This window comes from Heloderma suspectum, chromosome 1, assembly GCF_057233095.1.
Source record: "Heloderma suspectum isolate Gila_16-S chromosome 1, 16-S_ref, whole genome shotgun sequence".
NCBI classification, from domain to species: Eukaryota; Metazoa; Chordata; class Lepidosauria; order Squamata; family Helodermatidae; genus Heloderma; species Heloderma suspectum.
The window spans coordinates 134,232,319-134,246,996 of NC_139458.1; the positions used below are offsets into that span (position 1 = coordinate 134,232,319).

The 14,678-nt window shown below is 47.6% G+C and overlaps 1 protein-coding gene across 7 annotated transcripts in view; it reads left to right on the top strand.

The window, feature by feature from the left end:
* Nucleotides 1-14,678, top strand: part of LOC146357928 (acyl-CoA (8-3)-desaturase-like) — an 83,157-nt gene that overhangs the window by 22,485 nt on the left and 45,994 nt on the right. For 3 of the 7 annotated variants that reach the window (XR_014783876.1, XR_014792492.1, XM_084860092.1), the window contains exons 8-11: nucleotides 1,542-1,639; nucleotides 3,999-4,095; nucleotides 6,012-6,091; nucleotides 6,249-6,374. Coding sequence is in view for 5 of the 7 variants with exons in the window: in XM_084860092.1 (XP_084716218.1) it covers nucleotides 1,542-1,639; nucleotides 3,999-4,095; nucleotides 6,012-6,091; nucleotides 6,249-6,374 (401 nt within the window). In the remaining 2 variants the exon portion in view is untranslated. Of the gene's footprint in view, nucleotides 1-1,541; nucleotides 1,640-3,998; nucleotides 4,096-6,011; nucleotides 6,092-6,248; nucleotides 6,375-10,688; nucleotides 12,004-14,678 lie in introns of those variants that run through there. The other 4 variants (XM_084805659.1, XM_084803455.1, XM_084806546.1 and 1 more) reach the window with 2 other exon arrangements.

Here is a 14,678-nt window from a genome sequence, read left to right on the forward strand (position 1 = left end):
CACAAGGAGGGGGAGAAAAAAATTAACGTTTCCATTTCAAATATATACGTTAATATAAGTAGTCCGTATATCTAAATAAGCATCCATACGACTTTGATGGTTGTAGGAAATGTGCTCAAGCATAGCAAGAGCAGTAAGATCTTCAGTGCATTGAGTGGTAGGTGGTGGGTATTGTTCCTTCTGAGCTTGAAGTAGAAGTCTCTGTGCAACTGTAACGGCTCCCAGTATCCACTTTTGCTGTCCATCTGTTAATCCCCACTTCGCAGGGATGTCGTTTAAAAGTGTGTGTACATCCTCTATTATTACAGATTTTTCCAGGACAAAAATTATACAACTAATGACTTCCAGCCAAAAAGAAGCCACTACAGGACATGCCCACATCATACGCTTCAGTGAGGCATTGTCTGCATTACATCGCCAGCATCGAGCAGAGCTGGCCAGCGTCTTCTTTACAAGCCTCTCTGGTGTCCAGTATACATGAAACATTGGTTTTTGTTGAATCAATCTCAATTTGAAATCTACAGAAATAGCACGTATGGAAGCTAAGGCAACTTTCCATTGATTAAACTGCAAAGAGCATCCCAGTTCCTTATTCCTAATTTGCACGTGGCCAAACAGCCCTTCTCCACAAGCACATATCACTGGCAATTTTATGATGCTCAAGGTGGCGGTTTTGCACACAGGTCCTCACAGGGTGACGAACTATAGGAACCCCTAGATCAGCCTTCCCCATCTTGGCGCCCTCCGGATGTGTTGGACTACAACTCCCATAATCCTCAGCCAGCATTGCCCCTGTCCAAGTTGGCTGGGCATGGTGGGAGTTGAAGTCCAACACATCTGAAGGGTGCCAGATAGGGAAAGAGTGCTCTAGGTCGAGAACTGCTCTGAGGAATGGTCATCATGCACAAAGTGGCTCGATCGTTTCTGTGACCCGCTGAAAACAAAATGGGTCTGCTCAGATAGCATGAACAGGGCCTCCGCATAGATAAGGGGCTGCGTGGAACCTCTTGTGCTTCAGGGTTGGTTCTTTAACTCTGAGCTGGGCTCATGGGAAGAAATCTCCCCCTTGGAAGTGGGTAGGTAGGAGTCATGGACCAGTGGAGGCTGGTCACCCCAATGTCAGGGGGCAACGACTCCGCTCTGGGTTTCAGTCAGAACCAGTCAGAACTCTGAAGGAGCTATGCAAGGTGTGAACCCTGTCCCCAAACTAGGTTCAGCACCTCGGATAGCTCCGTTAGAGTTCTGATTGGAGCCCAGAGCAGATTCGCTGCTCCGCAACATCGGAGCAACCAGCCTCCGCTGTTATGGGCCACAATGCTGTGCCAAGGTTGGACTTGCTGGGAATACAGACAATGTGCCCTTCCCTGCAGATGGGCCAGTGCAGAGGCTGGTTGGTTTTCAAGAGTACAGAGTACCCCCACCTACTCTGTACGTGACAAGATATGTGGGCATTGTGTTCACCCTCCTTGGAAATATGTGTTTACCTGCGTCAAGGGGAGGTGATACTATAACGGATCCTTTCCTTTCGTTCTCTTTTCTAGGAAGTCGCATGGACCATGGCATACTTTGTCCGATTCTTTCTTGCCTTTGTGCCAATTCTGGGAGTGAGGGGCGTCTTCGGATACCTTCTTCTGCTCAAGTAGTGTGCATTGGATTTCCTTGCTCTCTTTGTCTGGTCTCACCACATGCCTGGTCCCCAAATTACCCATTTCTCACCTGCAGAGGTTAGTTTTGGGGCCCACACACCCCTTATCATCTCCTCTGCTGCGGGCTGGTACACACACATCCACCTCTTGGTGACTGTGGCATCCAGTGACAACTTCCATGTGTGAATGAGCCATCATCGATCCAGCACCACAGATACTCATGGTCAGAGGGACAGAGAAATCACAGGATGCATGTACATGCATGTGTGACCCTGCCCTCAGTCACTATTTCGTCTTTGAAATCATACATTTTGCTAATCTCTTTCTTGTCTGCATCTTTGTATCTAACCTGAGTAGGCTTTTCACAATATTGAAAATGAAAGCACTGGGTTGGATACAGATGAATTTCAGGGAACAATTATATGGTCCCTGGAAGACAATCCCGGGGCCATAGAATGTGTTAGATGTGTCTCTCAATGAGGGTGGAGAAAGAGGTCTACCCTTGCAGAGGGAGACCTGTCCTAGCAAGCCTCTTCCATGAGGCTGAGGAAAGGTCTGCAGCCTGTACTACACTGATGTTCAAAGTCCTGTGTAGTTCATTTCTAGGGATGTCAGAGAATTCCACTGCGGGCTCAAATGAGGCCTGATTCCAAAGAATCCGACCTCCAGGTTCTGCGGCGGAACGGCTTCTCTTACCTCCAGCTCTGGAGGATTTCGTGCGGAGCGGCTCTCTGGAAGGCCATACGTTAATGGCAGCTGCCATTAGCCTATCGCTGGGACAAATACAGACAAATGCCTGCCGATTGCGTCTCCTGCCTTGGCATTTCTCAATCAGAGGGAGAAGAGGGTAAAATGCCTCCCTGCAATGAAGGGAGACACATCTGATCCCCCAGCCCACCAAGCTCAGAAGCAACGTCCTCTGTTGTCTCAGAGCACCTTATTAAGTTCCAAGGGGCTTACTCGAAGGTTGCATACTTGCAGGGTGATCTTATGTCTACTCAGAAGTAAGTCCCATTGAGTTCAATGTGGCTTACTGCCAAGTAAGTGAATGCCCAGGATTGGGGCCACAAGAAAACCGCTACACCAGAAGTTAAGCTACGGGGGGGGGGGGTGATAAGGGAGTGTGTGTAAAGGCAGTCACTTGTGATCCTGCATTTAAAACGGACTTAGAAAACCCCATTTTAAATGCAGGATTGTAGGCTGGTGGCAGATGCATTTTTTTTTTTTTTACTTCAGTCAGTGGAGGGAGATGTGCTCTGTGATTGGACACTGGTTTTGTGGGTCTCCCCTTTAAAAATCATATGAAATTATGAGGATCCCTTTTTGGATTTTATGTGCCCTTGTTTTACCCAGTACCTCCCTACACATTGGCTCCCTGGGTGGATGGGGGAGTCTTCTTTTTCAGCCAAGCAGGAGAAAGCCTTCAAAGTTTGGATTTCACTGGCTATTTAGGGCACAATGCAATGCATGTTTAGACAGAAAAAAAGTCCCACAACTCCCAGCATTCCCCAGCCAGCATGGCTGGCTGGGGAATGCTGGGAGTTGTGGGACTTTTTAAACATGCATAGGATTGTGCCATGCAATTCATCTGGCAGAGTTTGGCATCTTTTAAGATATTTTTAAAGCAGTTGCTTTAGGTGGGAAAGCAGTGCTTCGGTGGGAAAGCAGTGCCTGTCACCTCCAAATCGGAAGGCAATTTGCTTTCAATGGGATTTCCCTCCCTTCTTGAAAAGAGGCAGACACAGGCAAACCTCTGGAGTTTGCAAACGGTGAACCGGAAAACACAGACCGAATTCAATACACTTTCTCAAATCACTGCGGGTGACGGAACGAAAGATCCCTAACAAGCTACAAAAAAGAAACAACGGATTTCATAACATTCGTACATCACTATATTTCTCTCCCATGGGTATCACTGGGAAGGAAACTGTTCAAGAAAGAAAAAGGGGAGGGGAAGAAAAATATGGCTCATCTCTCCCTTCAACCCTGTGGAAATGTAGCAGGGCTTTGGATTTGTCATGGCCTCCAGCATCAGTGCTCCCAACCTGATCAGTAGGGTTATCTTAGTCACAGTTTAGTCCCACTGAAATCAATTGGGGATTATGTCAATCTCAAGTAACTTGCCCCATTTATTTGAATGGGGCTAAAGCATGACTAACTTAGTCTGGGTCCAACCTAATGTGTGTGTTTGTTCAGCTGGTCAGCTACCGGTTTAGACAAGAAGGCACTGATCTGGTGGGCCTGGCTGCCCTTCCAAAGCTAGCAAATAAAGACCGGGTCAGGGAAGTGACCCACTCTTCAGCTTGTGGGTGGGGCTGCCTTTACGCCCTGACTTTTTGTCGTTTCTCTCAGCATTACAGAGAGTATCTTATTTACATGGGTGTCACAGCTGAGCCATATTCCTATGCACATTGATTATGATACAAACATGGACTGGGTCTCTACCCAGGTAAGAAATAACCCCTTGTTTTTTCATTTTCCCCCTCTCCTCAAAAAACGTGGGGGCATGTGGGATTAGACTCCTTACTGGAGGCTGTGTGTGTTTTGTGTGTCCTCGTATGTGCGAGCTCGTTCACACATACACAATTAACGAATTACCATAGCATCAAGCTACAATTTGCCTGTGTGAAAGTTGTGTTAGTTTTTGTAAGTTGTTTTTATTTGTATTTCCTTGGGTAATGATTGTTTCTCTATGTTTTATAAACCGCCCTACGTAAGTAAGTAAATGTCAGTGACAAAAAGCTTCCAGGGAGAACCTTGCCTGAACACACGTGGTTTGATATGCCTTTATTATCCTAGTTCTTCTCTAGCTGTTATATGGTACTTTAAAAAACACACACACCAAACCACGTCAGATGAGCAGAGCAGTAATATTTTGATCTCTTTTCAGGACAGGAGCGTTAAACAAACAAGAACCTGGCCAAGGCAGAAATTAAGTATCTCATTTCCCAGCATTCCTTTTCCACCCAAGGATTTTTTGGAAAAATCATCCCTTTTTAGGAAGAGAGGCCTATCATTCCCAACATTCCCCGGTGTCCTGGTGCAGTCTGAAAGAAGGCCGAACTGAATCAGAACTGAAAAGAAATACTGCACAAATGGAAAGTTTAAGCATCTTTTCAGAATTCAGTTTGGGGTTCCTGAATTTTGGAATCACTATAATCATGCATTTCAAATTTGACTTTGAGAGAAAGATTGTCCAGAAGGGTTTTGTGATGAACCTTTAGGACAGGGGTGGGAAACTGGGACATGCCAAATGTTGTTGGACTCCAACTCCCATCAGCCACAAACAGGATGGGCCATGGTCAGGGATGATAAGAGTTGTAATCCAACAACATATGGGGCAGTATCTAATAGAGACTGCCCGTGAGCAGCTAGCCCCACCAATCCCCTTCTGCAAGCAGTGCCCACCACTTGCGGAATGGAGATTTAGTGCTTCTGGTGGCAACTAATTCTGGGGAATTCTAGAACAGGGCAGGCCAGCAGAACTCACAGAAGGCACTTCTGCCAACCTGCCCCATTCCAGAAACGGGCATTGCCACTGATTTCGGGGCTTGCCCCCAGAAGCAATAAATCTCCATTACTCAAGTGGTGAGTGCCGCTTGCGGAAGGGAATTGATGGGGCTGGCCGCTCATGGAATGGAAGCGGCAGTGAGCCCTGCTGGTGGACAGGCAGCATTGGATACTGCCCATGGAAGGCCACAGGTTTCCCTGGTTAGGCAAAACTCTTAAAACCTTCCAAAACTGGAATGCAACTCATGCTGTCCATGGCACAATCTACCTCAAAGAGAAAAGGACATCCTGGATTCTCTGGCCAGTAACTCCAGCGTCATTATTAAACAGCAGACAAGGGCGGGCTCATAGTACTTCTGGACAAAAAAGATGATTGCCGGGAAGTACAATGTCATTACGATGATTCCAGTAATCATCTACCTTTAAGTGTAGATCCCCCTGCTAATACCAATTCATTATCAAGGTTGCAGCACCGGAGGATCACCTTTAGGCTACGTAGATGCAAGTATCCATACATTTCTCGTGAAAGGGTCTCCCAGAACACCCATGTTCCATATTCTCCCTGAAATCCACAAAGAAGGCTTTCCGCCTCCTGGCAGACCAATCATTTCAAGATCAGGCTCCTTGTTGGAACCATTAGCCACGCACGCACGCACGCACACGCACACACGCACGCACACGCACACAATTGGTAGTGCTGGAGAGGGAAAAATAAAAGAGGAGAATCTGTGTTAGAATTCTGAATTCGAAATACTTGCTTAAGAATTTGCTCCCATAATGCATCCCAGCTGTCTTGGCCTGATGGAGCGTCCGTGGACCCACCGCACTCCTGTTTCTCTCTTCGTTTTTCACCAGGTGCAGGCAACGTGCAATGTGAGCCAATCTTTTTTCAACGACTGGGTGACAGGGCACCTGAATTTCCAAATCGAGCACCAGTGAGTACAGATGTAGGGCAGTGGGAAAGATCCCTAAAAACACCATGGGAAATTGCCCTGTCTGTGGTGGGCAGGTGCTCCAGCAGAGTCACAGGCCCTGTGAGAAGAAAGGGGGCCTAATATCACCTCCTCACCTTTCTCTCTCTCGCTGTCTCAGCCTTTTCCCTACAATGCCGCGACACAATTTCTGGAAGGTGGCCCCTTTGGTTAAGTCTCTGTGTGCCAAGCATGGCATTGAGTACCAAAGCAAGCCCCTGCTCACTGGCTTTGCCGACATCTTGCGGTAAGTATCCCGTGACAAGCTGTATCGAGGTAGGGAGATGTGCTGAGGAATGGAGATGGAGAAACCATCTGGGACTTGGGGATGCACACGGATATGAAAGTCAACAGAATACTGAATAGAATACACCATTTGCCCATTTATGTCATGAAGGGTAAAGGGGAGGGAGAATCAGTGAGATGACACTTTCTCTTGGACATACATTTGTGGGCATGCAAATTGCATCTGATCAGATCTAGGCAACTCTAGGCAGAGACCTCAAAAGAAGCCTTGTGCAAGTGTATAAGGAAACATGATGATTCATGTCAATAAGGAAAAGGGTGTTAAATGCAGGTTATTTTAGGACATTTTTCCCCATGTTTTCCAGCACAAACCAATTAGAGCCATGTGAGCCAATCTTTTTACTACTCAGTCTACTCAGAAGTAACTCCTATTGTGGTCAATGAGGCTTGTCCCCTGAATGCACACACCAGAATTTACAGAGAGCCCCCTCAATTGATAGCACATTTTAAAGCACTAATTCCAAAGCTGTGGTTCTCCGTTGTTTGGTTTATTGTCGTTTCGAGGTAACTAATTCACACCTTCAACCCTGCGCTGCATCGGGTTAGAAAGGGGGCTGGTTTCCCCTCCCTCTGTTTCCTGTCCCTGTCTTTCCCAGCACAAACATATGTGTGTCTGCTTAGAAGTAACTCCCATTGTGGTCAATGAGGCTTGTCCCCTGAATGCACACTTCAGAATTTACAGAGAGCCCCCTCAATCGAAATAGCACATTTTAAAGCACTAATTCCCTAAAGGCTGTAAAGCTCTATCTCAAAGCTGTGGTTCTCCATTGTTTGGTTTATTGTCGTTTGGAGGTAACTAATTCGCACCTTCGACCCTGCGCTGCATCGGGTTGGAAAGGGGGCTGGTTTCCCATCCCTGTCTTTCCCATCCCTGTCTTTCCTGGCACAAACATATGTGTGTCTACTTAGAAGTAACTCCCATTGTGGTCAATGAGGCTTGTTCCCGAAATGCACGCTCCAGAAGTTACTGAGATTCCCATGCATTGAAATAACACATTTAGGAGCCTCAGTGTCAAAGCTGTGTGTCTTTGATGTTTACTTCCTTGCTTTTTGGAAGTAATTAATTCGCAGCTTCAATCCTTTGCAGCATCTGGAGCTTCAGTGGAAAGGAGAAAGGGGATTAAAAAGGGGGCTGGTTGGAGCCACGGTGCTTTCAGTATTCAGAGGGCTAGCTCTCTTAAAGGCTGTGAAGCCCTATGTCGAAGCTGCTTTCTCAACTGTAAGGGGGTAATTAATGCAAAGCTTCGATCCTTCACAGCGTTGTCAGCTGTAAGGAAGGACAGGGTAAGCCTCTCACATTGGTGGACCAGCCCCTGCCAGTCTGATGACATTCAGTCCAACCCCCCTACCCCACCTGGAAGTATGGTCCTGTGAAGGGACTTAGAATGGTGCAGTGCACTAGTTTGTGGAGCTCTGCGTAGACCAAAGCCGGCTGCTTGAAAAATCTGGGCAAGCCACCATGGGCTTCTCCTTCCATTGTCATGGAGACGCCCCCCAGGCTGCTAAACAGTCCCTATGAAATCACAAGTCACAGAACCCGTCACCCATTTCCCCAGGACTTTTTTTCATATGCTGTCTCTAGCATGATGATGGTGATGCTGATGATGGGAGAAGGAGAGGAGGCAGAAGCCACAGACTTGTCGGATCAGATTAAGGATCTACCGTGGCCCGCATTCCACTTCCAACCAGATTTGGGACGCTTTCAAGAAGTCATAATTTCTGGCACAATAACTGTACCCTGCCTGTTAGCAAGGAATGTACATACAGTCACAACAGAAGCACAGCATCATAACTAGAGATGAAAAAAGCACCAGGAACAAAATTCATGCCCAGTGCCTGCTAACTCCATTGGGTCATGATATCAACAGAGAAGCCCATGCATGTCAGTGGATATATTCTGCCAGAGAGTTTTGGAATCCGGTTGTGCTCATAAATCTCCTGGGCCAAACTAACCTCTTTATATATGAGACTGAGGATGGGAGGGCAGTGATCCAGCAATAGTAATAAAATCTTGTTAGCTGTTGTAATAATGGGGAGTGTTCAGATCTGGCCAGTTATTATCTGAAGCCCTGAGGAATGTAGAAGATTTAGGCTGCAACCCTATGTACATTTACCTGAGAATAAGACTCATTGACCACAGTGGGGCTGACTTCTGAGTGAGCATGCCTAGGATTGCATGGCAAGAGTCTATCTGCTCTTGCATCTGTGTCATCATTGCCATGACTTGTTCTGCAAAAGCACGGCTCTGTCTAAAGCAGGAAATGTGATGGAGAATGGCCCTGCATCCGCACTTCATGTGGTCCAGTGTAGACACGGGGTTAGTCCTACTCAGAGGAGACTGGTGGCTCCGATTTCGTTGGGGCTGTGAATCCACTCTGGGTTTCAGTCAGAACCAGCCAGAATGCCAAAGGAACTATCCAGTGTGCTGAACCTATTTGGGGCATAGGGCTTAGCCCCATGGATAGCTTAGAGTTCTGGCTGGTTCTGACTGAACCCCACAATGGATGCACAGCCCCACCAAAATTGGGGGCCCCGGCCTCCACTGGTCCTACTTAGGGTAGACGGACTGAAATGAATGAGACTTGCGTTAGACTAACATTGAATACAACACAGTGGATACAACCCACTGCTACTAAAATTGGCTGCAATCAGGTCATCTATCCAGTGAACAAGAATTTCACAAATTTGTGAAAGATACACTGGGAGTTGCTACCTTGCCAGAATAATTTTTGTTAAGACCCATTGACCACAGTGGGACTTACTGAGTAGGATTGCATGGCAAGAGTATACCTGCTCTTGCATCTCTGGGTTTCAGTCAGAACCAGCCAGAATTCTAAAAGAGCTATCCATTGTGCTGAACCTATTTGGGACATAGGGTTTAGCCTGCTGCATTAATAGAAAGCACCGAGAAAGAGTCAAGAACGCTAAAACAATCGCTATTATAGCTGTGTTTACATATGTCTTTTGCAATCTGCCCAATGAACACGGACACAGTATAAAGAGCACCATCCCAGTTATATTGGGAAATATAGTATTAATTGCTGGCTGGCAGATTCTTCACATTTGTGCAGTTACACACAATGATTGCGATAAAAACTAGCATTTGCAGGCAATTTTGAACAACTTGTTAATGCTGGCAAAAACTCTTGGAATAACAGGAAGATGCCCAGTATTTAGAATTTATTTAGGCTCGTTCACAACAGATTGACTCCAGAGCAATCCAATTCAAGTCAATGGGAGTGCTTCAGAGGAGGCAGGGTGTGGATTGTGGCCACTCAGACCTGTCTGGAACGTAACTGCAGAAAAAGAATGAGTGCCACATAAATAAATCATAGAGCTGTAGGGCAGCCTGTCCATCCACCCTGTCCAGCTTCTGCTTGAAGGCCTCCAACGAGGGAGAGCCCACCACCCTTCCAGGCAATTGGCTCCATTGCTGAACTGCTCTTACGTTTTGTCCAAGGACAACATGGACGCGTGAATCAGAAAGTCAAGTTCCCTGCACCAAAGCAATTGAGTTATCCCAAGCTCTTCTTCTGTTGAAAAGAAAATATGAAAGGCGTGGGGCTAGACACCACTGCTCCTGAACTTGCCACAACCTGCTACAAGGGGACATTCATTCAGATATTTGCATCGTCGCCTCAGTGCCATTGGCTGTTTCAGCTGAAGGCTCTGACCACAAAATGCATGCTTAACATGCAAAGCTTCCGATACCTATACCGAGTCAGACCATAGACCAGGGGTGGGCAGCATCCCTCACCGGTGGCTATGCTGGCAGGGTGGATGGGAATCGTAGGCCAAAACATCTGGAGGGCCACAGGTTGCCCACCCCTGTTCTAGACCAGTACAGACTGGGATTCCAACTCGTAGCAGCCCCCCAAGACCTCTGAGATCCTTTTTTAACTGGAAATGCCAGCGACTGCCCTGGAGACCTTCTACGTGCCTACCGTGTGCTCCACCGCTGGGCCAGGGCTTCTCTCTCTCAAAAGAGCGCCTGCCCTCCGCACCAGGTTTTGGTTGTTCTGACAACATAGTGCCATTGAACCGTGGCCCTGTTGGTCAGAAAACATCAAGGTGTGGAAGATCTGGGAGGAGAAGCCGCGTGTAGAGACAGTTGACACCGAAAGCGGCCTGCTGCCCCCTCTCCTCTAAATTCACTGCTTGATACCTCTCCTTTTCTTGAATCAAACGCATGTGCTTTCCGTGTCTTCTGTCCCATAGCCATCAACCAGGCTCTTTTTTCCCCTCTTCTTTGCAGTTCCTTGAAGGAGTCAGGCAAGATCTGGCTCGAAGCATACAATCATGGATAAGAAGCATACCCTCCCCAAGTGCATCACCGCAGAAAGCATATAAAGCTAGAGGGCAGACGGAGATGGGACTGAGCTAGCCTTCTGGGATATGAAAGCTAAGGTCATTCACAGCGGGGAAGAGGATGCGGGAATAGATACGCCTTTGCTCTGATCCAGGGGGACTCTTACGATGTCCTTATGAATGTCTATGAATATGAGGATAATACAGTCATATACTCTGTTTTGCCTTTCTGGGGCTTGGGTGCAGCATTAATATGGGTATGGCAAGATTTCTCAGAATTGCTCTTTAAAATGATAAGGGGGCTTTTAGCCATAGCCTCCCCCCCCCCCCCGTTGATAACTCTCTTACTGTGGTTATGGAAATGAACTTTCTTACTCTCTGACTGGGCGGGCGGGGGCAGGATGCTACACCATTTCTTCGTAACGTGGTAGCTAGAAGTAGTGTATGGAAAATAACGAAGAATACTAGGAGAAAGGGGAAGAATCAAGACAAGCTCCAAAGGAGTAGCTGAATTAAAGAAACCCGGTTACGGTTTGAGGACAAGACTAAAGATAAAGCAGAAGAAGAGTATGGAGCATAGACCGCAGGGAGCAAACCACTGAGATACAAGCAGGAGCAGAGAGGTTGTAAGTACCATGTTGTGGAGCTCGCTCTGAGAACAGGCAGCTTGATACAGGTAATACCTGTGACTAGCTGGACAATGTGAACCAAGAAAAATAGGGGTGGGGAACGCCTACTGACATGATACGCAGTTCTGAAAGGAGGCTGGGGAAATCAGCTAAGTTTGAATAAACATGTTTCACAAATAGACCATCGCTGCAATCTAGGTGTGTTTACTCAAAACGTCCCACTATATTCAGCGGGCTTCCTCCCAGGTAAGTGTGTATCAGGGTGGAACCTTCGGTTTCCTTTCGAAGCACACTTACTAGGGGGTAAGTCCCATTGAACCAGGGGGCTTTTGTGAGTAAACAGGCTTGGGATTGTGCTGCACATGTAGTATTGTCATTGCCACTGTTTCCTCCTTCTTCAAACCTTTCTAAACTGTTAGTAATTTTGCTGTTAAGGTGTTACTAAGCTCTGCCTGGTTCCTCATAGTACCAAGATATCAGAACTTTTGGGGAAAGGATCTGATTCATTTTGGTAGGGATGAGTGTTTGTGTGTGTGTGTGTGTGTGTGTGAGAGAGAGAGAGAGTGAGAGAGTAGGGCATGTATGTACTAGGCTTAAATTGTACTAACCTGAATAAACCCTATAATAATGAGAGAGCACTTGAGTCTGCCTGTTTGTCTGTCGGTCAGTGCCATGGCACCAAGACCGTGGAACCTAGACACTGCAGGCTTGGCACCCAGACGAAGGGGATCCTCGGGGTGTGCTCCTCTGGTCATTTTGCTGTTAAAACGCACGAATTGTTAAGGTGGCCCCCTTGGGTTTGAAGCCTGCAGTGCCCCTGTTGGTCACTAGGTGGCAGATGTCCCTCACCTTCACCTAGCTTTGCAGGCAACGCAGGTCGAGGCCAGGGGCATCCAAGGAGCTGAGCGACACTCCTGCCCCGTCCCCCCTGCTCAGGGCAATGCGGTGGCCAGAGCCCTCTGCTGGGGCTATAGGGATGCACCACGGCAGGGGCTTTGCCTAGGGGTGCTAGCAGGCAGGGGTTCCCTCAGACAGGGTGGGCACAATGTGTCCACCTCCAGCAGCTGCATAGGCTTGGTCCATACCCCAGCTGGAGAGGGAAGAGCTGCAGGGAGCTCGCTCCACCCCCCTGCTGGGAAGAACACGCAGCTCCACCTGGCAGCTGCCTGGGCCTGCAGACTCTGGCCTCGTCCCTCAGCCAGAGAACCAAGGGCCGCTGGGAGGCTGCACCCCCCGCCTCCCGGGAAGAACACCTTGACCAGCGGGAGGCCAAGCTGGCCCGGTACATCGGCCAGCGGTGCATGTGCTTTCTTTCCCCTCCTCCCTCCCTCCCCCTTTTCCTTTTGTGTCGTGTCTTTTAGATTGTGAGCCTGAGAGCAGGGACTGCCTTTAAAGATTAGCCTTTGTAAGCCACTCTGGGAGCCTTTTAAGAGTGGGCTAAAAATGCTCAAAATAAATAAAATAAATAAGGCTTTGCTGTTTCAAAGTATGGGACATTCCGTTTTTTCTCCTCTGTTTTTTTGTCGAAGCAATAAAACTAAGAGCTATTCCACCCCATGCAACGCCAGGTTCGCCACTATATAATAAAAGAGTTTGTAGACATGAAGGTTTCACCTTTAAAACAGCACCACGTTCAAGGAGGTGTTGGAATGGATTCCAATGTGCGATGTCCCATGTGCGTATCTCAGCTGGTGGCCAGGTGCAAAAGAGGACAGGGCTTCTGAACCTTTAATGGAAATGGAAATGTGGAAATGGAATTTCAGCCATGTATCCAATTCTAGCAAAAGTGGATACATTTAAGAAATGGCTCTGGTCCCAAAGCACGAATAGCGCATTTCTGAAATCTGTTTTTTTAAAGAACTTTTACATGGAACTACTTCTTTTAAGGAACGTCTGAAGTGAGGTTTATCCTTGGATTGACGGACAGGAACCGTAATCCAGCATTGCACTGGTGGTTTAATTCTTTTTTAAACAAAGTCGGTTCCCTACATTGGACACACGAGGGCGGCAAAGAACCCCATGATTGCTGTGTATTCATTTTGTGTCTCCTCATACACCCACTGGCCGGGGGATCGTAAGAGTTGTTATACAACATGTCTGGAGGGCACCAGGTTGAGGAAGGCTGATATATACTCTGCATATTTTCTTTTAAGTTTATAAATCTATATCTTACCTTACTGGATGACAGACAGACAGATCTTGACATTTTCCAGAGAGATAACTGTGTTGGTTTGCAGCAAAACAACAAAGAGATTTGTGGCATCTTGGTGACCAACAAACACTTTTGTGGCATTTTGTTTGGTCCTAATAAAGCTATTGCCCGACGGTGGATTGGGGGGGGTGTCTCATGGACCAGCATGGCTACTTCGGAGCTTGTTGGTTTTTAATACAACCGTGTTAGTCACTGAGGTGCCAGCAGACTCTGTTGTTTTTACATTAGTCCACCGTTTCCCAAATGGTTTGAATTTCGTTCCTACTGTCAGGGATGAGTCCAAGCAATGTGAGGTGTCTGGCAGCTCAGATTCTGAATCAGAGTTGGAACTGCTAGATCGGGGGCTGGGGGAGGGACCCTCCCTAGTGAGCCAAGATGCTAAGAGAGATTCCTCTGAAGACCTTGCCAAACAGATGCCCAGGCTGAGTCCTTGCCCCTCCCTCCACTGTCGGGAACTCAAGTTTCCGAGGAGGAGGAGGAAGAGGGGCATGACTTGAGAGATGCTAGGGCGCATCACAAAGCAAAACGGGAAGAGCTAGGGGCAGGGCTCAGATGCCCAGCCAGGAAGCCACTCCTGGAAGCCAACGTAGCATGAAGCCACCCTAAGGGAGGGGCATCACTGCAAAGCAAGTCTGGCCATGAGGTTCACGCCCAAACTGTCCACAACTTCACTACCCTCCAGTTGGTCTCCTCTAATCAGGGATCACAGATTAGTTGTTCAGGGGCTTGAGGCAGTCTGAGAGTTTCCTGGAATCTGCATTTGCAAAGAGGCTAGTTTCTAGCAAAATGAAGTAGTATTCGCCTGAAGCTTTGTCTCCTTGTGGTATTGATTGCGAAGGAGGCAGGACGATCCATCTCTGACCCCTACATCATTCCAAGTTCCTGGTTCTCTACAAACCCCAGGCCAACCACCCATTAAGAGTCTTCTGTGCTGAGATTCTTGTGCCCAGGACTGTATGATAATTTAGCAGGTGTGCTGGTCATTTCCACCCCAGCCCTGTCACGCCCAGTCTCTTGTCTGATCAGGGTTGAGTTGGAGATAGTGCCGTCAGCTCTCTCATACCTGTGGAACAGGGTGGGATATAAGTATCATAAA